Source organism: Dysidea avara, chromosome 9 (assembly GCF_963678975.1).
Source record: "Dysidea avara chromosome 9, odDysAvar1.4, whole genome shotgun sequence".
NCBI lineage: Eukaryota > Metazoa > Porifera > Demospongiae > Dictyoceratida > Dysideidae > Dysidea > Dysidea avara.
This window is the reverse complement of record NC_089280.1, coordinates 17,466,059-17,493,976: the sequence shown is the minus strand read 5'-3', so window position 1 is coordinate 17,493,976 and position 27,918 is coordinate 17,466,059. Positions and strand designations below refer to the sequence as shown.

General features: G+C 38.5%; 3 protein-coding genes across 5 annotated transcripts in view; 2 read left to right on the top strand and 1 right to left on the bottom strand.

Annotated features, from left to right (window-relative positions):
- Positions 1–611: 611 nt before the first annotated feature.
- On the bottom strand, positions 612–3,537 carry LOC136265560 (meiosis-specific protein MEI4-like). 3 transcript variants are annotated; one of them, XM_066060437.1, is made up of 10 exons: positions 3,416–3,537; positions 3,211–3,349; positions 3,070–3,154; positions 2,846–3,025; positions 1,664–1,759; positions 1,537–1,611; positions 1,135–1,256; positions 950–1,079; positions 797–898; positions 612–739 (listed from the first exon to the last, which is right to left on the bottom strand). In XM_066060437.1, exons 2-10 carry the CDS (start codon positions 3,235–3,237, stop codon positions 627–629), a joined length of 930 nt encoding a protein of 309 aa, XP_065916509.1. In that variant the 5' UTR covers positions 3,238–3,349; positions 3,416–3,537; the 3' UTR covers positions 612–626. The 3 variants fall into 3 exon arrangements, with proteins under 3 accessions (XP_065916509.1, XP_065916507.1, XP_065916508.1); XM_066060435.1 differs by having other exon boundaries at positions 3,245–3,349; XM_066060436.1 differs by having other exon boundaries at positions 1,135–1,229; positions 3,245–3,349.
- The window catches only part of LOC136265559 (uncharacterized), a 34,095-nt gene continuing 9,713 nt past the window's right edge, over positions 3,537–27,918 (top strand). The window contains exons 1-7 of the mRNA XM_066060434.1: positions 3,537–3,627; positions 17,612–17,944; positions 26,376–26,496; positions 26,550–26,620; positions 26,748–26,806; positions 27,368–27,609; positions 27,766–27,855. Of these exons, the coding sequence (XP_065916506.1) occupies positions 17,630–17,944; positions 26,376–26,496; positions 26,550–26,620; positions 26,748–26,806; positions 27,368–27,609; positions 27,766–27,855 (898 nt within the window). The 5' untranslated portion in view covers positions 3,537–3,627; positions 17,612–17,629. The remainder of the gene's footprint in view (positions 3,628–17,611; positions 17,945–26,375; positions 26,497–26,549; positions 26,621–26,747; positions 26,807–27,367; positions 27,610–27,765; positions 27,856–27,918) is intronic.
- LOC136265558 (uncharacterized) lies at positions 8,405–17,272 on the top strand. Its single transcript, XM_066060433.1, has 2 exons — positions 8,405–12,010; positions 12,480–17,272. The coding sequence occupies exons 1-2, from the start codon at positions 9,698–9,700 to the stop codon at positions 14,613–14,615; spliced, it is 4,449 nt and encodes a 1,482-aa protein (XP_065916505.1). The 5' UTR covers positions 8,405–9,697; the 3' UTR covers positions 14,616–17,272.

Genomic DNA, 27,918 nt, shown 5'->3' with positions numbered 1-27,918 from the left:
AGCATTAAATTTTTCAGTCATTTTGTTTACTGCCAGGCTGTATTAAGAAAGCAATAATTTATTTCATAATTTATGTATAAATTTTATATATATCAAGACACACACTATATCATCTCTGATCAACATCCACAGATAGCACAAGTTGTGTATAAGTTTAAGAGCAGTATTTATATTTTATTGATTTGGCACATATAACATGTCCATTTTCACCCTCCATCTATTACTACAATGATACGGGTATGATCTGGCTACCGCTATATTTTCAGTGGCGTATCTAGACTCTCTGGTTTGGTAGGGTCAAGAGCAAGAAAAAGGTAACTGCATGTTCACGATGCATGGGATTCCTCCACCAACTATATAATACATCACTGATAAAGTACATAAAAATCCTTATTTACAACTGCACAGTTTGCAATATACACTGCTTATCTGATAGTGTAGCTGCTTTATTAGAGTAATTGATTGCTCTATTAGAGTATCTTGATCTCACATGCAAATATGTCTAGCTGGTATGGCACCAAATTCTTTGGTAGGGCACAGGCCTACCCCTAGATATGCCACTGATATTTCGCTGCCTGCAGTGATGCCTGCAGATAACCTCATCATATACGTAAACATATTGCGCATTATTTATGACTGCTTAAAATAGCAGATAGTCTCCACATATAGTAAGTAAACAATGGATACTGATCTAATGATAGATTCAACACTCCTCCTTCCTGTTGTAGCATGTCATGTACTGTAACAGTTCACAATACTAATACTGACTTCATTGCAAACTGTATTTAACACTTACAACTTTCCAGTTGATACGGTTGACATTTTTTCAAGATAGATTCAATGAGATAGAAAGCCTTTGCAGCACAGTCTAACACATCCGGCTTTAATACAGTAACATCTGAGATGACAATAATATGCAGAACCCTAACAAGTACAGCTGGCTACATACCCCTGTAACTATCACTCAACATTTTTCCACACATAGTAATGTACTTCACCAGTGATAGAACAGATTTCTCTACTAGTTCAGGTAGAGAAGATAGGGATAGGATCACTGTACATAACCCTTCAACAGCTTCCTGTGAATGAGCAGTTACATGACTTTATAACATATCGGCTATTTTTTATTCCTACCTTATTCCAAAGGTCAGTGATAAAATTGTTCAAGAGGCTTGCTATTAGCTTGTTCTGCAGCTGCCAGACACACTTGGCCATCTCATCCCTACAGTCTACCATTAATGGAGTGTCCATGACACCTAACAAACAAATCTATAACATATGACTGCTCTATTGGAGATTGTTATGGTTGTCAATAGTGATCTGCTGACCTTAAGAGTTCAAAATAGGCAGGCACAAAAGGAGACCCCTGAATCAGGGACTTTTTTTAAAAGACATCTGTCTAGGTCCTTATTCAACATTTCCATAAAAGGAAACCTATTCTTTTGAAGGACAATTCCCTGATGGTGCCCATTCAAAAGCAATTCCACTGAATGCATTCAACTAAAGGAACACAAGGGTACATAGTACAGTACTTACTTATTATACTCTGCACTGCATCAGTGATCATGGATGCTGGCAAGGCTGCAAAGTCTATTTCTTGATTTTGCAGAGCTGAAAAGGTTTGTGGCCTAGTTAAGACTATATGAGTGATCATGAACAATACCTTTAACTGTGGCAACAAAAGTGTCCTGAATTATCACCTTAGTATCACAATGTATTACACCTGTTAGTTGCTTCTTAATGTTGGCCAGGATTGACACTAAAACAGAAAGCAAATTAACTTGCGTGTGTGTGTGTGTGTGTGTGTGTGTGTGTGTGTGTGTGTGTGTGTGTGTGTGTGTGTGTGTGTGTGTGTGTGTGTGCGTGCGTGTGTGTGTACCTGTTACAGTGAATGTGGTATACTATACCTATCCTGCATGGACATTAAACGATTTTGGACCAATGTTTAATGAGAGCACTTATAAATTTACATCACATAGGCGTATCCAAAATTTATCCAAGGTGGTTTCCAAATCTGAGAATGAATTATTGGTGCAGGGGTCTGGTTGTGCCCTCAGTTGCTGACAGATTTTGAATATTAAAATGCTTCAAATTTACTAGATTCATGGATAAACTATTTTCAACATGCTTGGTTCCCTTTAAGTCCTAATGCCAATTATGGTTTATGGCTGGTTACTAGCTATGTAACACAGATATGTATTATCTCCAAATAGCTACATATCCAAATTCTCCAGTTGGAAACTCAAGATTTAGATAGCTGTTGAATTATTCTTTAAATTTCAGGCTAGTCTTATGAATTTATATTATTCTTTAATACCCATTTTATATTCCAGTGTTCTGTTATGAATGTTCTAATGGAGTGGTTTAACTGTTGTATTAGAATTCATCTGACTGCTCTATTAGAGTATCTTGATCTTCGTGAAGGCTTTTCAATACATACCTTTGCTCTCCTTTAACCCACTTCTGAAGAATTTCCTATTACATTATAGCCATACTTCCCTGCATATTTATGCTGCCAAACTAAGAGTCTGGTGTCCTGCTGCAAGCTTATGTACAAGGTAAAATTTCAGAGGGAGATTCTGAAACCCTAGGAAACCCCCCTAAACACACTCCTGTCCATTTGAAATGATACGAAGCAATTAGTTCAAGGCTTACTCATACAATCACACAGCATTTTCAACTATGGAATTAAATAATCATTTTTGTCACTATATACATACCGGAGTTCATTAACATTTTAATGAACTCCAGTATGCATTCCAATACTTGCATGCACTGTATCCATTTTGGACCACACTTATATTTGAACAGCTTTGTTCTCCCATTTACACATTTGTTGACATACTTTTATTCATGAAAGCAGTGTGACAACGAATAATCTCCTCAACACTTTGACTTCGACAATCATCATCATTGTACACCATGCTACCACCCTGTGCCTGCCACTGCTGTTGTGAGTAAGAGCAGTATCCTTGTGATTGACTAGTGAATGGTTGAGACATTGTGTCCATGTGAGAGAATGGCTCTGTTTGCATATGATTACACCAGGCAGATCAACACAGCACACACCTATGTCTGATTCTACCTCTCGTTCAAGCTTCATCTCCACTAGTTTCTGTCTTACAAAAATCAACTCTGTTTCTGCTTTAGCACACTGAAAGTACAGCACAGATTAACAACTATTTATGATAATTTTCCTAATAAAACAACCAGGGCCACACATGCAGCATCTGTCATGTTTCACTTTTTCTTTCCAGTCTTCCTGGACTTGATTGAAGCTAACAGCCAACCTGGTAGCATACTCCTTAGCAGAAACACCACGTGGCTTTCTCCTGATGATCACTAATGCCTGTGCATTATTTCAACGCGGAAAAAAAGCCATACACTTTTACTAAACAGTATACATATAACTTACCAATGCTAGTTTCATGATATTGATTTGATAGGGAAAGAATTGCTTCTTTTCCATGAAAAGAGTACAGCTGCTTACCTCCGAATTACTACGCATCATCACGTGATGACAACATCAACAATCACGTGTCGGCGTTTCTAAAATTTTCGTCATTTCTAACATCTGTTCTGTTGTGTCGAGTAAAGACTACATCGCTTCGTTCCCTAGTAGCAAAGGTACTTATGTACTGTGTGTGTGTTTCTTTTTGGTAAATGCATGGGACATTGCATAAATAAGTGGTTAGATTTTGCGCGTCCTTGTTTATTATAATCACTCCTCGCCTATAGCTCCATCGCGAGGCTCCACGCCATGCTTGCATGGCGTGTACTCTTAGTGACAGGAATGCGGTATTTGGTAGTAAAATGATTGGATTATTATGAGCTTTAATAAGTAGACATTGTTCTATTTTGTGTGGTCTGTATGTCAAGTCAGCAAGACAGAGGTACTGTTGACTTACTGTGGGTAGTGATTAATACTGGTCCCACCCACCAATCATTGCTGGCTTCCCCTCTTGATTATCCATCAACAGCTTGTAACTGTGATTCACAGGTAGGTTGCTTCATCAATAACTCCCCCAAGGTGGATGATTGTACATATAGTTGTTATGTTTCTCTCAAATTTAACCCTTTGAAGCCCCTGAACGAACCAGTGCATTTAAATTATTGCCCAGTTATTCATGTCTAGGAGAGAAAGCTGTTAACAGTTGTAGCACACCTATCACCAGTTTTCTTATCAATCATGATAACATGGTTTAAACTGTACAAATGTTACAGTACAGGCCAAGTGGTAATCTCCACGTGTGAAACAACACCAAAACAAATGTAAGTTGCAAAATGATATCAGGGAATGATGCACTCCTTCCGAAAACATTGCATAAGTCTCCTTTTTAGAACCAGCGTTAAATTCTGCATCTGGTGATCTTGTCCATCTCGTGTAATCAAATATGGCAGTTGGGTGTTCTCCAATAACCCTAGCGTAAGTATGTGAACAAAACACTTTGTAAGTTTGTGATCACAAATGCTTAGCAAGAATTTTTACACATGTAGTACGTGTTAGTACACCAAGTGAGTTTGTCATTGGATAGGGAGAAATAGCCTGGTGGATTCTTAATAGCATCTTGTGCAAACCATTTCTGGAAATATTGATTGTATTTAACTTGTACAACAAACATTACAGGGATACTAATCAAAATCTCCAGACTTTCTCCTGATTTTGATTAATGTGACACAAGGTTGGCTGGTGGCTGGTTCCAATGAATAGGAATGCACTAATAAAGGTTGTTTATTTTGTGCCTACAGTTCCAGTACTAATAGACTGGCTGTATCGTAGGAGGTTGGACATGCTTACAAGTACCACCTAAATATATAATGCTGTAATTGCACAGTGTTATTTGTTATTTCTGAGGTGGACCTCAATAAAAGCGATACAAAAACAATGGGGTTCGCTGGGGTTCATTAGATATTCACACATCTTCGAGGTAACCATACAGTACAGTAGTTCTGTATAGACCTTATGCAATGGGACGTGCGAAAATGATTTTTCTGTGTACGCCTCAGGATCTATCTGCAGTATGAAAATGGTGACAGAGGGCACAGATGTTTCAACTGTTTCACATTCTTGCCAAATTAGATGAGAAAGTGACTCGCTAGCAGTGCAGGAGGTCTGTAAAGCGTTTATTAACTTACAGTGTTGGATTATTTCTCATGCATGGCGTATTACGAACGGTGGTTCAGTTGGGAGCGTGTCATTTAGCCATGAGGCTGTACCAGAAAACCTGACTTAGCAGCGGCCTAGTAACACTACTGTGCAAACTTGAAGTACTATCCTATTCATTATTCGTTCTTAAAAACTTGAGTGCTTTGGTACAGGCTGATAATTGATGACCGTTTGTGATGTGTTATTGGATTATTACAATATATATTATAAATAAGTGTTTCACAGAACTCCTGCCTTGTTACTGAGTCGCTTTCTCATCTTAAGTTAGCAAGAAATGTGAGATATTTGAAGCACCCGTGCCACTCTGTCGCCATTTTCTAACAACTAACATTGTGGATAAATCCTGAGTGTATACAAAAAAAACAACTAATTTTCACGTACCCCTATTGCATAAGGTCTATTAGTAGGGTTTAGGCTTCCATCCTCACTATACATTCTTTTTGTAATTCTTTCATGACAGCTTGTCAATATTGGTTGGATATAATCAAACCCTAACATGTCTTCAGAGTGACCCAGCAACTTTGGTCCAAGACATGCCTTTTCACCAACTGCAGCAACTACAATGCATTCATCATGGACTTACATTTGTCCTCCTTTGGTGTCCCATTTCTTACTCTACTACCATGTACTGTAGGTATTGATTTGTGGGTAGTCCATTGTGGTTTCTACTGTATTGTGAGAATTGTTCTGTAATTTCTGAAGTAGGTTGATTGATTACAGAGGTGCCATACTGTTCCTAGTTTGTACGCTATATAATAGACAGATTATAGCTGAAAACAAAGTGAACACGTCGCTGTTCAGTAATTGATAGTTGGGGATTGCGTTCAGTTGTGCAGTTTTGTTGCGGCATGTGCAGGTTCACCAATAATTATGGAATAATTTTGTTGTTACCATAAAAGTAAACAAACACAATTATAAGAAATTACATTTAAGTAGGGATTAGAAATTAAAGCAATGAAACAAGCGAGATCATCTACAACAGTCATACTGAGAGGCTAAAGTAGGAATTAAACACTAGTATAGCTGCAGTTGTAGACAACCTCTCTTATTTCATTATTTAAAATGTGTTGTATTTCTATGATCCCTATATACTCAAATGTGTTTTGTAAAATTGTTTTCAGTTACAATGTGTTACAGGTTGGTGCATGTAACTTCATCACACTTAGTCACACATTTATCCTGTAAACAGAATGGAGATTCTGTGCTGCATTATACTGAGTCCATGACCATGTATTAATTTCTTTCTACAGAGCAGATTTTATTGCATAAGTAGCTATAGAGTGTCCAACCTTTCTTTTGTCCAATTTCATTCCAAATGTGGTGGGAAACAATAATGATGTGGTTACCACAGCAGCTGCAAGTCCAGCTGTGGTCCATCACTGTGGAATATGGGTAGGCCTGATTCAGCACTTTTTATCAATGTTATTACGTGGTCTACAGTATAATAGGTCCACAACTGCTAGCTCTGGATTACAATTTTTTTCCTCTATTTTGGACATGTTCCCTCGTATGTACACTGAGATTCATTTATGGATGGTATTTTCGTTGTCGTACCAAGGGAGGTTTCAAGCTATGGTTGGCCTACCTTGCACTCCTCAACCCTATAAAGCTCACCTTAAAATTCTTTAGAAATTTTCCTTCATACAACTAGAGCAAGCCATAATAGACCATTGAGTGTACAGAGTATCAAACAGTACAGTAATACTGCTTAACCTTTAAACCCACAGTGTAGCGCTTAATTGATTTGGCCATTAGTGTTAATAGTATTCACTACTTTAGTTTATTCATGGCTAGTAAAGTAAGTACTTCAGTGCAGTTGAATCGTCTTTACATTGCTGGGCGTGGACCTTAATTGGCTAGGCCATTATAGCGCTGTAAACATATTCACTGCTTTAGTTTTATTCATGCCTAGTATAGTAAGTACTTTATAGTACACTTAAGCTTCATTATGAGCTGTTCAGCTCATATTTGGGCTTCCTGTGTTTAATTGCGTACCCACAATCGAAGCGGTCTGCATGCTCGTGACGATACACTTACGTTAGGCCTCTCAGCAGCGCCTTGTCGCTGCTCTTACGTATCCACAATCGAAATTCACATGCTCCCATATAAATACACTCGCAAAGCACTCCTGCAGTTTCCATGTACGTACACTTGCAGGTGAGTCACCCAAGTGGAATATATTAGTTGTAACATGGCCACTTGTGATTTGCCTGAAATATACACACTCGCACTCGGGCTGCGCCCTCGTGCTCGTGTGTATATTTCAGGCAAATCACTCTTGCCCATGTTACAACTACTACTTAACATGCATTGAATACTTGAAACTTGACTGAAGATCATTCAAAGTGTAATTATACATGATATTATCGTATCGTGAATAATACCTCAATATCTATCATGATAGTGAATTTTCTACTATCGCTCAGCTCTATTACATACTTTTATGAAATGATCCATCACTTGATGGTGGTTGCTCCTATCAACTTGTGACAAGTTCTGTTTGCTTCACTATTAAGTATTCTATCAGGCCATATATGGCTCACATGATTAAACCCACAATCAAAATTAAACATGTGGCAAGAACTTGAAACACAGAAACGCGAGTTGCTGTTGCTCATCACTTCATAACAAGCTGCTGTAGTTACAGTGTTCATTTAAACTTCTCGTAGCAACCCAGTGAACAGAAATTTGATCAATGTGTAATTTTAGGCTATAGAAGTTGTTAAGTTACCCTGCCCATGCATGCCTGTATTATGTAAACATGCAGTTCTCCGTAGGTTTAAGGGTTAAGTAGGAGACCCCTCCCCCCCCCCCCCCCCCCCAAATGGATGCGTACTGTCTAAAATGTTGCCTTACAAGAAAACACTTACAAGTGGCCGGATAGAGAATTTTAAAAAAGTTGCTGAAACTTGAATTTTGGTCAGTCTGCCTGACCACAGTCGCAAGGCTGAATACTTGCTTGTAGTCTTCCTCATGCAATGAAACCATATCAAAGCGTTAATTTTCTGCATTAACACTTACCTTGAACAACATTTTTAGATGCCACAAAATTATTTAAAGCACTTATGCCTACAGTATAAGGTACTGTACACCCATAGATACCTGTAACTTCATGATAGGTTCAAGACCACACCCATTAACAATCTTGGTTGACTAATAACAATCGATTTCGGGGACCACACCTCTTAACAATCTATTTACTTGAACATGTTGACCCCAGCACCGTATTGGTCTTGCTGTATTTGGGGCGAGCCTGAGCGAGCCCCACACTAGCGAGTCGCCCACGTAACTTTCGTCTCAGCGACCATGCCCAAAAAACTACAGAAGAAATCGGAAAGAGACCCTGAAATAAACGGACTTACCGTGAAATAAACGGCGTAAATCACAGCACTTCCATATATGTTCGTCTCATCGACCATGCCACGGAGAAATATACGATGTAGATTACAGCACTTCCATATATGTTCGTCTCATCGACCATGTCACGGAGAAATATACGACGTAGATTACAGCACTTCCATATATGTTCGTCTCATCGACCATGCCACGGAGAAATATACTACGTAGATTACAGCACTTCCATATATGTTCGTCTCATCGGCCATGTCACGGAGAAATATACGACGTAGATTACAGCACTTCCATATATGTTCGTCTCGTCGACCATGTCACGGAGAAATATACGAAGTAGATTACAGCACTTCCATATATGTTCGTCTCATCGACCATGTCACGGAGAAATATACGAAGTAGATTACAGCACTTCCATATATGTTCGTCTCATCGACCATGTCACGGAGAAATATACGACGTAGATTACAGCGTATGAAACACGTGTGTCAGCGCGTGAATATGAAAATCAACTAAGGTTGGCTAAATAAATGAATGCAGAAGAACGGCTTAGAAGAAGGAGACAACTGTACAGATTGAGAAGGGACCGAGAAACACCAGAAGAAGCTGAAGAAAGACGAAGGAGAAACAGAGAATACTCCAGAACAAGATATGCTCGGCAAAGGGACACAATCTTGCAACAGAGAAGGCAGAATTAGTATGTAAAATAATGAATCAGTCACACAACAATAACATTGATTTATCTACATAATAATTTTGTTTGCTTGCTTATGGTTTACGTTGTGTTATCAGATTTGTATATGTACCATGCTAACATTGATTTTATTTGTTTTGATAGTGCTTCGAATCTCGGTACAGACACAAATCCTGATGTAAACATCAACGGATCACAAGATGCCGAATTGCCAGCATACAATGACCCTGCTGTTATTTCTAAGATTGCGGAATTTCATGCTGAATTAGCTTCATTGGATCCAGTCAGATGTTCAACCTGTTATGAGAAGTTCCCAACCATTTCAGTAAATGACGCACGCACATGTACGCGTTGTCACAATGATAACCATATACCAAAGCTGTTTTCTGCCGCTAATAATTTGGACCCTGGATCAGTTCCACCGGAACTTACTGTAAGTAATAACGTACCTTGTTAATCAATGGCCTTTTAACCTTTATCTGTTTATGCAGGGATTGTCAGAAGTTGAACAAATGCTAATTTCCCCAGTGATACCACTAATGTCCATTTATCGTTTGCCGCATGGACAGTATGGGTATAGTGGCCATGTCATAAATTTGCCCCAGGATGTTCCCTCGTTTGTTATGCAATTACCACGTCTACCATCAAATTTGGATATTGTTATTGTTAGGAAAGAAGGCTCTCATAGCCATCATGACTTCTGTGTACGTAGATCGAAGGTACTGACTGCCTTACAATGGTTGATAACAAATAATATATACTTCAGTGATATTACAATCAATTACGAAAATCTGTTAACTTTACCTGAAAATGATCATCTAACAAATATACCTACTATATCTGTGTCTTCTGATCCTACTGATGCTGATTTGCCAACAGGCCCAATACAAGACCAGTGTGACCCAGATGTATGTAGGACTTTTGTTCCAATTATTCCTGAGACCAATACTGAGCAACAGAATATCAGTAATTCATTGCAGTCAACTACAGTAACATGGCCAGCCAGAGGACAAAATCCCTTAAATGAATTTCAATGTGAAGGTTACATCACCCGTGCTTTTCCTGTTCTTTTTCCTACTGGTAAAGCTGAGTTTTTAGCACCACGTTTAAACTCTGTTACTATAGGAGCATATTTTAAGCATCTAATGTTATATCATGATGGCAGATTTGCGAAACATTGCAGATTTAGGTATTTTGCTTTAAACACTGAGATGAGGTGGCGTGCTCTTCAATCTGGACAAGTCTATGTTAGACACAATCCTGAAGATGGGCAGTTAACACTAGAAGATCTGCAAAGTATGATGGCTAATGAAGGAGAAAATTTTTCAAACCGAGTATTACGTTATGCTGCTAGCCTTAGAGGAACTAGGCAGTACTGGATGCAACAGAGAACTCGCCTCATAGCCATGGTTGATACACTTGGTTTACCAACAATTTTTTTTACTCACAGTGCAGCTGATTTACACTGGCCTGAATTGTCGCATCTCTATGGTGAACAAAATGTTAGACAGAGTGGTGCTTTGATAGAAAACCCCGCCTTGGCAGATTGGTTTTTTTATCATCGATTTCAAAAGTTTATTGAAGTTTATTATAGTGGTATTCTTGGTGCTTACGATTTTTGGTATCGCTTTGAATGGCAACACCGAGGTAGCCCACATGTGCATGGTGTCGCATGGCTTCGTAATGCTCCGAATGTTGAACAAAGTTTGGAAGATGGTAATACATCTAGACGTCAACTAATCAACTTTATTGATTCTTTGGTTTGTACACACAACCCAGCTGTGCTACCAGATGGTAGCAACTTGGATAATGCACCTAATGCATCAATTAATCCACATGTATGCAGTCGTCCTTACTCTGATATAGGGGACTATAATGCTGACCTAATTGAGCTTGTATCTACTTGTCAACGGCACACCAGATGTTCTACCAGTTACTGCTTGCGAACCAAACAAGGCCAACAACAGTGTAGATTTGGATACCCAAAGCCATTACAAGGAGATACTACAATTGTACATGTTGATGGAGTATGTGAGCTACTAACTAAGCGAAATGATCCGTTAGTCAATAGCTATAACCCAATACAACTTTCAGCGTGGAGAGCCAATGTTGATATGCAATACCTTATTTCCAAAGAAAAGGTGGTTGAGTATTGTGCAAAGTATGCAACCAAATGTGAACCACGTTCTGAACCGATGCGACAAACGTTTCACACTATAGTCAATAGCCTTAAAGAAGGTAACAGTTCTGTTACTGCTGTACAAAAGTTGCTTATTAATACCATTGGTGAACGTGATTACTCTGCACAAGAAACTTGCCATCTCCTATTACAGCTTCCTATGTTTAAAGCATCCAGAGACTTTGTTGTATTAAGCCTTGATGGCTCTCATTTAGTCCAAAACGTACAGGATGGACAGATATCAACAGCTCCTTCAATTCTGGACCACTATATCCACCGACCCATTACATTTGATGAACTAAATCTGCTAACTTTTGCCAAAACATATATCATGCCAAAAGACCCATCTACTGAACCTCGTTGCAGAAGAAAAGATGTCATTGTGATTATAAGGCCTTATTGTTCTCCAGATTCAAATGGACCAAATTTTGAGCAATATTGTCAACAAAAACTGATGCTTTATGTCAAATTTAGGCAATTGTCTGACCTTTTAAAGGATAGCAGTACATTTACAGAGGCATATCAACAGTTTTTATTGTCAGCTGATGTGCCACCTTCCCTTGAAGAAGATATCCGTAGAATTGAAGCAGAGTGCCATACTGAAGAGGAAGAACAAGAGGTATTGTTTATACGTATCAAGTGCTGCACTATTGCATTCCTGTAATGTTTGTGTTAGTGTGCATGTAGAGGGTTTTCAGGGTAAGCACTTTGAAAGGATGTGCATATTAAACCAAGGCAATGACACTTACCTTTGGGATTATTGACACAACATCGTGTTAAATCGCCACTAGCAACAGTGTGTTTATGCTGGTATACACCATTCAACACTCCCCCTTTGTACTAATATTATGCACTCTTGCTTTATGTTTCCATGTCAAAATAACATTATATGAAGCTTGTATAATAACAGACTGTTAGAGAATACTCCAATAAACTCCTAAAAGCCAATAAGTCAACTAGTGATGCAATAAGGTACATTCACTCTATGTCCTTAATTCTTTGATGTACACCATTTAAGACTTTTAAAAGTTCAACACACTCTCATAGTTTATGTACTGTTGCAATTATTCATATTGCATGTTATATAGATCCAGTTGAACCAAACCGAAAATCAGCCTGTTAGAGAAGTTCAGGAATGGATGTATATTTGTCAACATGGTCAAGACTTACAGCCCTCAACCGATCCAACTGATGATATTGACTGGACATGTTCATCACGTCTTTACACAAATTTGCACGAAGTTCCATCCTTTATTTCCACCCATAGACAGTCACCTCTTCATGTAAGCAATACTTTCAATGTAGATCCAAATTTGCTTCAAGGTAAGCAGTTGTTAGTCTATAACACAGTAAAACGGCACTTTGAATCAAATGATACCTCTCCCCTTCACATGATTGTATCTGGTACTGCAGGAACTGGTAAATCATATATTATAAATTGTTTAAAACTCCTTTTACAATCTAAGCTGCGAGTCGCAGCACCTACTGGTGTGGCAGCATACAATATTGAGGGATACACTTTACATTCTCTTTTTAACTTACCTACCAAGGGAGAGTTTAAAGATTTACACAGTCAACAACTGCATCTTATGCAGCAGTCATTCTCAGAAGTGAGGTACATTGTAATTGATGAAATGTCCATGGTGGGCAGGAAATTATTTGGTCAAGTCGACAAGCGTCTACGACAGACTTTCCCTCAACAATCACAATACATGCTTGGTGGCTGTTCATGTATCTTATTTGGAGATTTTGGTCAGTTATCTCCAGTTATGGATTTGCCATTATACACCACCATACTTCGGAATGACTTATCAGATTTAGGCAGTACAACTTACCACTGCTTTAGCAAAGCTGTTGTTCTAGACCAAATTATGCGACAGCATGGTGATAACCCTGAACAAGTTTTATTCAAAAATATTCTTCTTCGGCTACGAAATGCTAAAACATCTTTGCATGACTGGGAAGAATTGATGAAACGCATTCCCTCAAAAGTGCACGATTTGTCATCATTTCACTGTGCCCTGCATCTTTTTCCAACTGTTCAGGCTGTAGCAGAATATAACTTGATGAAGTTGAGAGATATTAATCGACCTGTTGCTGCTATTAAAGCAATACACAGTGGCCCTAATGCTCACAGAGCATCAACAGATGATGCAGGTGGTTTGGATCCCATCATTCATATAGCCACCACTGCTCGTGTTATGCTCATTGCCAATTTATGGATTGAGGCAGGTTTAGTCAATGGAGCACTTGGCACTATAGTTTCAATTTGTTATCAAACTGGTGCCCCTCCAGATTTACCTTTAGCAGTGATGGTAAAATTTGACAACTATTCTGGCCCTACTCTTCATGATAACACTGTTCCAATTGTTCCTTTACGACGTACTTGGTCGTCTGGTGGTACCCAATGTTCACGGTTGCAACTGCCATTAAAGCTGGCATGGGCTATCACAGTCCATAAAGCTCAAGGCCTCACTTTAGACAAGGTTGTAATAGATATAGGAAAACGAGAATTTTCTGCAGGATTATCATTTGTTGCTTGCTCTAGAGTAAGGCATTTGAGCAATCTATTATTTATTTCACCAGTTTCTTTTAATCGATTTGCTAACATTGCTAACAGTGCACGATTACAAGAAAGGCTTGATGAAGATAGCCGCCTGCAATCTCTGCAACAATTTAGTGATAATGAAGACCTTTCAATGTATCCTACATCACAAGATGACATTGCAATTTCTTCAACAACTGTTCCATCAACACCTGAACGTGAGATGTACACCTTATCACATCAGCAACTACCAATATGTTCTATGGTTGCTACTAGATCACCATCACCTCATGACATGACACCATCACCACCAACACCATATAGTATGACACCATCACCTCATAATATGACACCATCACCACCACTGTACAGTATGACACCATCGCCTAATGATATGACACCATCGCCTAATAATATGACACCATCGCCTAATGATATGACACCATCACCACCGTACAGTATGACACCATCACCACCAATGTACTGTATGACTCCATCACCTCACAATGTGACACTATCACCAGAGAGTAAAACACGGCTGTCATTTCATGATGTACCATTATTGCATCAAAATATGACGCCATCACCAAATGAGGTGACACCATCACCAGCTTCATTGCAAACACCATCACCACCACCAGAAGATAATACACTACTGTTATTTCACAATGTGACTTGATCGCCACACAGTATGACACCCATCGCCACCTCTATCACTCTATACCCTTGATATGCCACTGTCACCACCTTGATTTAGTGTTGTTCACAATGACACACCTACATAATTTTTTTGTGCTTCCATGTTCTTAGTTTTAATTGTTCACACCATTCTATTTTTAGTAATGAATATATCAGAATCAGGTGACAACCCTGTGTATACTAGCTATAGCTATATTGTATCATTGTTACCATCACACTGATCTGTATATAACTAGGGACTAAAGAAGGCAGTAGAACCAATCAACTTAGTATACACTTCTATAAGTACTAAAATTATACGGCACAATCAAAGTTGAATTTAATGCAACTAGCTACACTGTAGCTATAGCTATGCAAATTAATACAATATTATGACAACTATAAACAGGTCACGTAAACCATATACAATGACGCATATAGCTGTTATTGTTTGGGGTAGTGTAAAGTCTATAGCTATCTCTCTAGGATTGACTAAGTTATCATCCTCTCCATCAGTTGAAAAAGTTTCATAGTTTTCATCTTCTACATCACTTAGAAAATCATATTCTTCGCCGCTATCATCATAGTCTTCGTCATCACGTGCCACTGCCGCGTGACCTCGACCTCGATCTGCACCATAGGTAGGTTCTATGTCTAAGTTATACTCGTCTTCCCATAAAACGCTGCTATTATCTGCAGGATATACCATTCCAAAAGCATGTTGGGAGCCGGCTCTTTGCTGGTATTCAACACGAACAATGAAATTAGCGGTATCCATTCAGTTCACCGGCCGGGCCTAGATAGCTATCAACACTGGACTGATGAACATGTCAGAAAGAAAGCACGAATAAATATATAGACCAAGATTTCACAATTGTGTATAGCTATCAACACCTATAACAAGACGGTAAGGTCACCTAAGCTCCAATCAACGCCTGCATCACAAAAGCTAACCAAGCCTCAGATCATAATAATAAATGCCATGCATGCACCCATAGCTACATCAATTAGTAAAGTATCAATTCAAAATATTATTGAAAACATGTATACAATCATGATTTTGTAGTGCTAAGAAGTTAATATGATCACACCGAGAAAAACAAATTATTCAATAGTACATACAGACGTGATCACTTCCTTTGTAGAAATTGTATAACATAGCTTTGGAGCTGACAATATCTGATCTTCTATTTTGTCACAATGGCTGGCTTCTTTCCCACATTGTGCAACTTCATCAAGCACATCACTAAACATGGTCAACTGGCGCTCATTTCCTTTCTCATCCTCCAATAATACACGAGCAATACTCGCTTTAGCACACCTTGCCAATTTCATTTTTGAATTGCATTTGGCACACTCCACTACAGCTTTACCAACATCACCAATTTTTGAATTACAGTTTCTGCAACTTGAATATGATTCAATATTCATCACTACCGCTATGTCTCCTTTCACCACTGTTGAACAAGGTTCTTCAGCAACATCGTCATCTACCACCTCACCAATATCTTCAACCTTGGTTATATTACACATTTCCCCAAGCGACAAATACTTATGTGCATTAAATGACCGCACTGTGACATTTACAAATTTGTAGCTTAGTCCTTCCTCCAAACTACTCACATGTTGCTCCCATGCCACACCTCTACAGACAGCTGTCGAATCTGCTATATTGACCTCTTGTTTTACATATTTACTGCCAGTCTTCCCCTTCAACTCTTGTGGTAAAGAACAAGACACTACTTTCCCAACTACATTGATCCGTTGGTGTTCACGCAAAGTCTGTAAATCATCAATTACCACGTAGTTAACTGCATCACCGCCAGATCCCCCAGTTGCATCGTCACTGAGCTTAAACTTTTTAGGTGAACTGACTATTGCAGATTTACTCCCAGCAACTATTTCCAAATCATCACCTCCAAACTTCGGCCGCTTCACAGTACAACGAGTAATAGCTACACCACGCCTGACCTTCCCTGCTTCTTCGATCTCATTTCGAAGCTTTGGCTCGAAAGAGACCACTCGCGCACTCTTTACACCATCACTAAGTTTCGCTTCAAAGTATGATCTTTGAGTATTTCGACTCACTTTTACAGGCGAAACGGCACCAACGAACACTCCATGAACAGTTGCGGAGTTGGATTCTTCCATACTTGAAACGTCCATTTCTTCTGCGATTTGAACTGCCATAACTATTTAGTACTGATGGTACATCAACGTTCAAAATGTGCGAAAGATTTTTGATTATTGCAAACTAGCGCATGCGCATTCCCATGCACACTAATAATTATTATTCCAAGTATCTATTATAGCTATAGTTACTAGCTATTTGTGTGTTTTGATAGCCTATGGCTAACTAGGTACTTCATACTACACCTGACTATACTAATACCTAATATCCAAGGTACTATTATACCTTTGTGTAGATGGTGTAGATGATCATTTCTTATAAATTGACCACTGTACAATCATGTCTATAACATTAAAGGGATTTATAGTCCCTCTTATTTATAGCCAAAAAAAATCTGCTGAGTTCACCATCCAGTTGAACACTGCATGACAATCAGTAGCTGGCTACCTAGAGAATTGCAATAGCTATAATGCAGTTAATATTACATGCATATATTATACCACTTACAAACAGTAGCAAGATCTCATTTGAGCTATCTCTGTTTCATCACATCGTGCTACCACGTTCACTTGAATATACACTCATCATCAACTACCTATTGCTGCTATGTATACTCCCATTAAATATGTTCAGGCTCGCCCCACGATGCTGTTTGCATCTGTCTAGTTATAATGATTGCACAGTGAAAATAAGCAATGGTGACCACACCCTTTGGTAAGTGAGAGGCTGACCTGAGATACTCTAATACAGCAGTCACTCTAATAGAATAGTCACACATGTAATACTGTATGCTATTGCAAAAAAACTAAACAAACAGACAATTACTCTGTTTCATAATACTGTGGTCTTTATTTGTGTACTAGCAGGTCACAAGATCGCAAAAAATGGCGGACCAGCCAGACATGTCACTGTTGGAGGAGGTGGAATTTGAAGGACAAGGAGGTGAAGAGGAGCAACAGATATCTGGTTATGTGCAGGGGCTGGCACAAGAGATGTCTCAGCAGTTAGAAATCTGGATGGAGGGTGGTGCACTAACAGACACAATGGTGGAACCAATGATTGAACTGCTCAAACAACTATTTGTGGATTTTGAACGTTACTATAGGCATTCACTAAAAGCAGATGAGCTTAAAGAAGAGAGAGAAGTTCTTCAGCAATTACTACATGATACAAAGGACAAGTATCAATCTACAGTTGAGGTGGGTTGGGTGGTGTAATTGTGCAGTGCAGTTTGAGAGCTGAAGTCGCTCACATATAGCTGTTGTCCACTTACACATGTTACATATCACCAACCATTTGTGACTAGTACTGTACTTATCTGAATTTTCAAAATTTTTACAGTGCTAATAATTATGATTGCTACAACACTTCAACTTATGCCTTCAGATAAGCATAACTTAATAACGGCTATTGCTATATTGGCCTGATTTCTCCAGCCGCTTTGGCCTTACATATGCATTTTGACGTATCACAGTTGGTACTGTTGTATAATGCATGGATTGTGTATTTACCTCTGTCCTCCCCCTGTGTTCCATGGGTAAGCGTACAACAAAACCAGAATTATGGCAGTTGCTAATGCTGTGGTATCAACCATGGCACTTGACTTATTTTGATAGGCACGACTAGAGTATTTTCAACTTCATTGAAATTCTATATTCTAGAGTGTACACAGTCCAGATTTTCATGGTACCCAGTGCTGGAATAATGGAGGTGCCACTGTGCGTAATAAATCTGTACCTACTTGATCTTCTTTCATAAAACTTTCTTCTGTGTTACAGATAATATAATTATTATAGTGGGCGAATAAATGAATGACGTTAGAATAAGGTATGGAGATCAAAGCCTTGAGCACATTTAGTATGCAGACTAACTAATCGTACCACTATGGAAATTGTTTACAGTGAACACAGAGCTACATGTGCATGACATACAGCCTGTATCTGTTGTACCTGTTTCTCAAGTAGTAGCACCTGTTGTCATAGTAGCACCTATTGTCAGACTGTAAAACACTCTAATTGAACAGTCAATTTGGCTAAGTATTTCCTGTACTCTACTAGCTATTACTTTGTTTTGTTGTGGTAATGAGAAATTAGTTGCTCTTGTTCTGTAGAGTAAATGTTCATTTGGAATTTAAAACGGTATATATTGTTCTTCCTGATGTCTAAGATTGTATTCTTGAATTTGTGAGCTAACAGAATGACCATTCTGTTGTGGCTATAGAAAATGGAATAAGCTACCCTACTATGTCCTTTTGTAGTGTAGTGACTATAGTGGTATATGCATAACATGGCTCAGACTCGACTCAATACACCTGTAACAGTAGTGGCATGGCATTGCAAAAATAATAAAAAATCTGAAAAAGGACACCCTTTAGCATTGCATCATACTGGCAGACTAAGTTGTGTCATAGCAACCATATAGTCAATTCTTGTGTTTCGTTTGTGCAATCTCCTAGGATAAAGTACAGAAGCTGGCTGGGGTTGTATGTTAACAGCATCCATACAAAAGACAAACCTGTGAGATAAAAGATTTATTATGTAAGCACAATGACTGCACTTTGATAAAATTTTATTTAGAGTTCAAAGTTCATTACAAGTCCAAGGTCAATGAATTTTATGGCTCAGCAGTCAAATGTTTTCTTGTTGACTGACTGTACATGATTGGTCTTAAAGTGATAGTTACCACTAAAAATGCTGCGTCAAAGAAATATTGTATGTGACAAAAAAAAATGCTGCGTCAAAGAAATATTGTATGTGACAAAAATCACCTTTACAGAATAGTCTTGCTCCATTCAGCATCAATTACAGCATTAAAAAAAATAAGGAAGCAGTTAAGGCAAGGATAATCAACATTGTATTGATCTGATCATTGACACAGCTCCTTCAGTACCCAGTAATCAACCAGTGAATCAAGAAAGTATTGATATGATCATTGATACAGCTCCTTACAGGCGGCTGGATATAGAAATCGTTAAAGGCGGCTGGATATAGAAATCGTTAAAACCCGTGTTTAGTCAGGCTACTGCCTGTCTGACTACAGTCACAAGGCTAGAGGCCAAATGAACCCAGAGGAGGGTGGACACGATATAAGCGCTACTGAAAACTATTACCGTTAATTGAATATTTCAAATACCAAGACTAAAATGAAGTGATTAAAACTGTTTAGCAACAGGCACACTAATTTATCTTGTGCTTCTTGTGACAAACGGAAGAAAATGAGTACAAAGGTATCTTATTTCTTGCTTGATTCTCCATGAGGACACGCTAGCGGCATCCGCTTTCCTTTCTTTAATTCCATGGGAGCGAGCATAGGAGGCTTATTGTATATCATAATACCTTCTTCGACGATTTTTGGGCTCGAATACAAGCTTATAAGGTGTCTCTAGAGTGCAACGCATTGATTCCACTGACAAACTTACTGCACACGTGATCCTCTATAAATTCAAGAGCGATTTACGTGCCGGGAATAGCGGGGAAGAGTGGGGCAGACCGGCTAAATATACTAAACGTCAAGCACACTTTCGAATGGTGTTTATTCAAACTTTGCTGAAGGCTTAGTTATAATTTTAATGCAAATGTATGCGCTCACGTGCGCATGTCCACCCTCCTCTGAAATGGCCTTCGTTAAAACCCGGAACGGACCGGACCGGACCGGACCTGAATTTTATTGTTGAGGAGCGCGTATCCAACTAAAATAAATTTCGGTGCGCTTGCAAGGGATACAGGACGTGGACTCTGTTCTTCATTTGCACTCAGGGCACGATTGTCTACTGATATCCAGAGTGGCTGATGGTGATTTCGAAGCAAATATAGTCGTATACTGGTATTTATACAAGTTTGCGAAGCGGAAACGTAGCGTATTACAAGGACTGGATACTCTCACCGTAGCTAACAATGGTGGCGAGATACAAGCTAGCTACTGTAAGACTGATCACAAATAATATACCTGGACTGATCTACATACCGTAAGCAAGGAAATTTATACGCGAGAGAATTTGACGAATCGGGTTTGATTAGTCAAAATTTTCTTAAGTCTAAATTTCCTTGCGTACGGTATGTATACAGATCAGTCCAGTTAGCTATATTATCTATGACCAGTCTTGGCTAGCTTGTATGTCGCCGCCATTGTTAGCTACGGTGAGAGTATCCAGTCCTTGTAATACGCTACGTTTCCGCTTCGCAAACTTGTGTATATACCAGTATACGACTATATTTGCTTCGAAATCACCATCAGCCACTCTGGATATCAGTAGACAATCGTGCCCTGAGTGCAAATGAAGAACAGAGTCCACGTCCTGTATCCCTTGCAAGCGCACCGAAATTTATTTTAGTTGGATACGTGCTCCTCAACAATAAAATTCAGGTCCGGTCCGGTCCGGTCCGGTCCGTTCCGGGTTTTAACGAAGGCCCCTCTGAAATGAACCAGTGCACACACACCATTTTATCTCACCACAAATTCACAGGGGGCATGTGCCTTTTGTTGTTCCTACAAATATCTGCCTTCTGTGCTTCGCCATTCCTTTTATCTTCAATTAAATGGTCTTCTTTATGCCATGAAACCATGCAAAAGTGTTAATTTCTGTATTGACGGTTTCCTTGAAGGAATGTACTTAGACGTCATGAAACTATTTGAGGTGCTTTACAGACTGTAGTATCCCTAGTAGTACTGGGTAGGCAGCTATAGTGGGCTTATAACATAATTGAAATGGGCCACACACCCTTGAATGATCACACCCCTCAATGATCTAGCTCTGTAGAGAACAAGATATTGTACCACGCCCCCTTGCTTAATCTACTGTGTAGTGAGATCAAGATACTCTAATACAGCAGTCAGAGCCAGATGTATATTTAAAGCGATTCTCTAACAAAAGAATTAATAAACTTGTGCAATAGAAAATTAAGTAAGGTTCCAGCGATAAGAAGTAGTGAAACAAGTGACGATGGTAACTATGAGGGGAAATCCCTACTTGCCATTGTAGCAATGTGGGAAATCAAAAAGATGGTGAAACATGCCAATGACAGAATTATGCAAATAAGTTGGTTTTTCACTCAGTGGGTCACGTTTTATTAAAATTTGATCTGATAACTGAGTTTTAAAAAAACCATATATGTACAAAATTTCGAGGTACATAATCTTCGCAGATCAACAAATTTCAGGATTTTCGTGTTTTTATTTCTGAGAGTCACTCATTTTTTCACAGAGATTACCTAGAGCATAGAGCTAACCATGGTAACCATTAATTTTTGAGGATGAAAACTTTACAGACAGCCAAGCAACTGTGAAATCTGTGAAAATTACATCCCTCAAAAATCTGTACGTATACCGTATAAAACAATGTTGCCAGCAGCATTGGATACTTCTTAGGTGTCCCTGTGATGTTTGTTTGGGAAATAAACCTTCAAGGTATATGTATTTCAGTTTTGCTGAAAATTCAAGTGTGTAATTACATCATGGACTAGAATCACTGCTCAGTGTTGCGGCTTTGTGTGGTATTCCAGGAAAAGTATTTAACTGTTATTCTGTTTTGGTCAACTGACCTGTGTGTGTTTACATTCTTATGTAAAGAACTTTAAACTCTGAAGGTGTTTTTATTCTAATGATTCAGACCACAAATTTCAACCTCTCTTCACTGTTAGGGAAAGAATTAGACCAAGTAGCCATGTAATAAAATTTGTCAGCACCATCATGTTGTAGCTATGTTTACTGTGCTCTGTACTGGACTTCCCTACGTTTCTGAGAGTACCCTACTACACTTTATTAAACTAAGACTGTGGAAAGGCTCATGTTCACAAAGACAATATGTATGTGTACAGTGTAGTAAACATTGAGGTACAGGGTCATAACAGTTCAAAGTGCTTTGTGCTTCAGACCACATCATCTTCCTTATGGGGATATTGAAAGCTAAACTCTTTAAACACAACTGTAATGAATCAATTTAGTTTCCATAGAGATTATACCCACTATGATGCTTGAGGTCATGGTGGTTTACTTGTATGGAATTTTGTGGCTACTATTTGGCATCACACCACCAAGTCACACCACTGTCTCACTATCATGCCACTTTATGGTTAGTGAAGAAAATCTTTTGTATAGCCAATTAAAAGATAATTAATAACGGTAGTTAAGAGAAGAGGAATCCATTTGGAGTACCTCACTAACAGCCTGTTAGTGATATGTATCATGCATAATTTATTTGAGTGCATTCCAGATTGTTGCTGGCTTCTGTTTATTATACCATAAATATGGCACACTTATGAACAGACACATGCCCACACAATCACACACACAGACACATACAGCACACACAATATTAATGTTTACACAAGCATTATAAAGAATGTATTTCTAATTAAGAGACCGTAGTCATTGGTTAGGTGTTGTATACAATGTAAATATGGTGTATACAATATGTATGGTGATGGTGAAATTCAAGTGACTGTTCTATTAGGATTTATACTTTACTGGGAATGACACCTGCTGTCTAAGCTGTCTGATTCTTACAGTAGTTTACAGTTATCCTAGATACAAGGTTACACACTTGATAGAGCAAGGTTGTGATCTCATGAGGCAATGGCAATTATTGTATTAGTCTCTCAAGAAGCGGATAGTGGGTGATTTATTCTTTGAACTGGGCTTTGGTGTTGTAAGGTACCTTGTGGATGTTTTGATTGTCTAGTAGATTCAATCCCACTAGTTCACAAACTATTAGTTAGTAATACAGTAAGTGTCTCTACTTTCTTATGCTAGATTTGTAATTTTAAAATGTCACAACATAATCACCACCCTTGTTTTTATTTTCCATTTGTCATGATACTGTACAACAGATATACGTAGCCCAGTTCAGCAGTTGATCCTCTGCTTGACAAAGCCACAAACAGATTTGTACCTACCTACCTACCTATAAGGTAGCACTTTCTAACTGTACTTCACCTTTAGTATGAACTTCAGAATTTTGCTCACACAGCTTGGTGTGGACAGACGGACACAAACTTTGCCGAATCTAAGTTAGGACACCAATTTATTAGTTTAAATGACAGTGCCATTACTACACTGTCTTTGCTGTGTGTGATTTCTTTAAGTGTCTGCTTTATTGTGCTGTAGTACCATTTGGCAATGAAGTACTTTAATTGAGCAGTCAATTCAACTGAGAGTTTATTATAATAAAACAGGTGTTTCTCTTGTAATAAGTAGTAATAAGTTGCTTCAGTAGCAGTTGTGCTCTGACTGCTTCCTTGAGTTTGTGGTTGTAACAGTTTTGGTAACCAACTATTTGACTGCTTACCATGTAGCATACAACTTAGTCTATTATCACTTTTGACCACAAACACTCACTACACTCATTGTGGTCACTTACTATCTACCTTAGCTGAATAATGGCTGACTCTGAATATGCTTTGTGAAATTGTAGTCTGTCTATATAACATCATGTATGTGTTTTGTTGTGTGTTTAAATTGTTCGGTGTTTTCTACTCCACCAGGTGAGTGAGTATAGCCATGGATTGGCTGTACTTGAAATGCCATAGTGACTGATTCAGACATTTTAATCTGTACGTAATTACTTTATTAGTAATCAAATTAAGTAATTGACGATTGGTGCAGGCTGTGCAATGACTTGTTTCTCTTGAAATGTGTTGGCCATGGTATAGTGACTGCAGAGGCGTACTGCTAGTAGACTATATTCTCATTTTGTTTAAGCTTTTAAGGAATATGCGTAGCTTGTGATCACAGAATATACTGAAAAGCTCAGTCTACAGGGTGACGCAGTGTCTATAGTATGTTCGCGTTGAGCTGAATCCTCAAAAACATTTAATAACTCATGGATACAATTACACACGATCTTGAAATTTGGTTCATTTGTAGTACTGCTTGACCCGCTAAAAATATTTCGAAATCTTGTTGTTCAAATGTTTGACAATATTTACAGCCAATCAAAATTTTCACAATACATTTCCTATGGAGAAGCCATATAAGTACAGTGTCCATTAGAGCCCTTTCCCGAACTTGTAATGGAGCTAAACCGTACGTGTCTGTTGTTGACACCTTTGCTGTTACCAATAATCATCTGGTTGGCAGAAATGTTAACTGTTGAGAAAAAATCCACTTTTAATTTTTAGCTGTTTTTTCAGGGTTCAGCTCAATGTGAACATACTATAGAAGGTTTGGAATGAAAGTTGTGAATTTGACAGAGTTGCATTTTGCCTTAAGCCATGATGCCTTCCTTTTAAGGAAGGATAGCAACAGGTGTTCAATGTGAGACCTACAAATACACATTTATTCAATGTTGTGATTGTGGCTAATGAATTAGTTTAGTTTCTATAGAGATTCTACTCAATACAATCCCCAAGGTCAAGGTCCATTACTCATAAAGGAATCTTGTGGTTGCAAAATAATAAAAAGTACAATTATATCTTTTATAGTCCATAATGTATAGTGTAGTGCGATGTCACTAATAGCCACTTTGCTATACGTCATGTCACACCATTGGTCTACTTTAATCACACCATGTACTGTACTTATTTGGAGCCAAAATTTCTTCCAAGTCAGGTATATGTTATAGATACAAAACCACAGTGATTTGTTCATTGATATGTTATTATCAAGTGTAGTGGTTTTAGATCTGATAATGATATGTTGTCATAGTAAACAGCTAATGAATTTAACTTTATTCTCAATGGTTTTAAAGATGGCAGGCTCAATCAGAAGGTAACATTGAAACATTAACTCCAAGTTATGCTGCAGATGTAATAAGTGTTGTTGTCACACTATACACAGACACATACTCACTCACACACACACGTGCACGTGCACACACAATTGGAAATATCTTTAGAACAGTTTACTACTAATTTAATTTATGCTACAACACACCAAGCAAGCTAAGTTTAGCAATGAAGGGAATTTCCTAGTTTGGTTATCAATTGTTACTGTGAAAGTCTCTACAGTTTAGGCTGATTGCAGGTAAAGTTCTTGGTCAACTTCTTTTTCACACATGCCTGTACATGTTATTAAAGGATCAAGTTAGAAACTTTCTTCTAGCACTTGTCAAGATTCTAATTACCTGTATTTATAGGCTTAGCCTTCTTATGGGTCTTCCCCAGTTGTATACAAGGAGCAGTTCCAATAATAGTACATGTTTATACATAAAGTGCTCCTTTCACTTTACATATAGTTTAAAGTGATGTGCTCACAATATTACATGTTTCACTGTTTGTATCATGTTATATGGGAAGTTTACATGATATATTCGAGTGTACCTGTATATCATTACACCAGTGGTGGGTTTTGTTACTGGTCAAATATGCCTTGATTTGTACTGCACTGCAGCATCTGTTTGTCCTTCATTGAAGAAAGTAATAGTGTCACTGTGATATAAGAAATATTGTACAGAATTTGTATGTGTGATTAATGATGAAGATCCCAAATAAAATGAGAAAAAAAAATTGTTCTATTTGCTGTTTGCTTCATTCTATTTGCTGTTTGCTTCATTAAATGAGCTCCTAGGCTAGTGGTAAACACCTCATACAGAGTCTACCTTCTGTGTTCTCCCCCCCCCCCCCCCATGCCCACCATTTTAGAGGCACAAATTTAATATGTACTGCTTGATATAGTTCACTGTTTTACTCCACACAGCGTCACAACACGTACGTAGACCAGCTGGAACAAGAAAACAGGGAAGAGAAGAATAACCATCATCAGCTGCGAGAGAAAAATGCCGACCTTGCATCTCGACTTGAAAATGCTAAGTCTGCCTGTAAGTCTGTGCACCTCATTGTTTGCTATGATTTTATGTTCTTGGATGTATAGTGGAGGACTTACAAGCTGCTTATGATGAAGTTAAAGCAAAACATAAAGAGGAATCAAGAAAGCTGTATAATGTATGTACTTAGTACTATACAAGGGCATATGGACATACATCCCTGTATTTTTATGTTGTATGTGTAAATATACAGTATGGATGTGGATATGTAGTGTTTTGAAGTCCTTTTGTTATTATTCACCCAGGCGGTTGAGTTCTACCGTTCAACCAGTGAACGCAAAGACAGAAGCTTGCTGCGGAATAGGTTGATTGTTGTGTACTATGTGTGGGCGTGTGTGTACTATGTGTGGGCGTGTGTGTGTGTGTGTGTGGTATAGTGTAGTAGTGTGTGTGTGGTTGTTAGACTGAGACAAATAGTTCAATGGTTTCACTAGTTTCAGACGCTGCGTTACCCTTCTTCCAAAGTGTTATCATAGATACTGGCAGTTGCACAAGTATTGTTACTCCTTGTGGCAGCTGCCATTCATGTATTTTTGTTGCAGTTATAATTTAAACCTGCCAAAGTACAGGGCCTGTACTACAGAGTTCATCCTAACATTCATCTATTATTACTGACACAACATTAGCAACAAAGCTTTGAAGCTTTGGTAACACTTACAAAAGAAGTTTTGGAGGGTGTATTTGTACAGTTGTTCCAACCCTAGTGTAGTAGTAGTAGTCGTAGTTGTAGTGGTAGTAGTGTGTATGTGTCTGTGTGTAGTGTTTGTGCGTGTGTCTGTGTGTGTGTCTGTGTGTGTGCTGCGTACACACGTATGTGTCTGTGTTGTGCTTCTTGTAGTCTTAATGTGTATTTTTTAAATGTTAGGAGGCTGCCATCTATTAAAGACCGGGAGAAACCTACTGTTGTTGACGTTGCTTCCAGTTTAATCACCACTTCAAGTGGCATTCCCCTTGTTCCAGGAGCATTCTCCCCTGAACCTACTGAGGACTCTCTGTCACTGGTATCATCACAACGCAGTAGTATTAACCAGCAGTCAGACACTCAAAGTGAACGGGCTGTTGCTGAGCCGCTAAATAAAGAAATAGAACATACTCAACAATCACAAGGTGAAGTCATGTAGAGTTGAATGTGGTGCTAACTACAACACACACACACAACACACACACGCACGCACATATACACTTTAAAGCAAACAAAAATGAGCCAAAATTTAGTGTGTTAGTAGTGTTGAGCTCTGAATTCTCTTGCTGCATAAACTTTAGGTACTGCAAATGCCTCAGAACAAGCATTACCTCCATCATCATTGGAGCACAAACCATTAGTAATTGACAGTCAAACTCAACAATCAGAAGGTGAAGTTGTGTAGAGTTGAATGTGGTATTAATTACAGTACACACACCCACACACACACACAT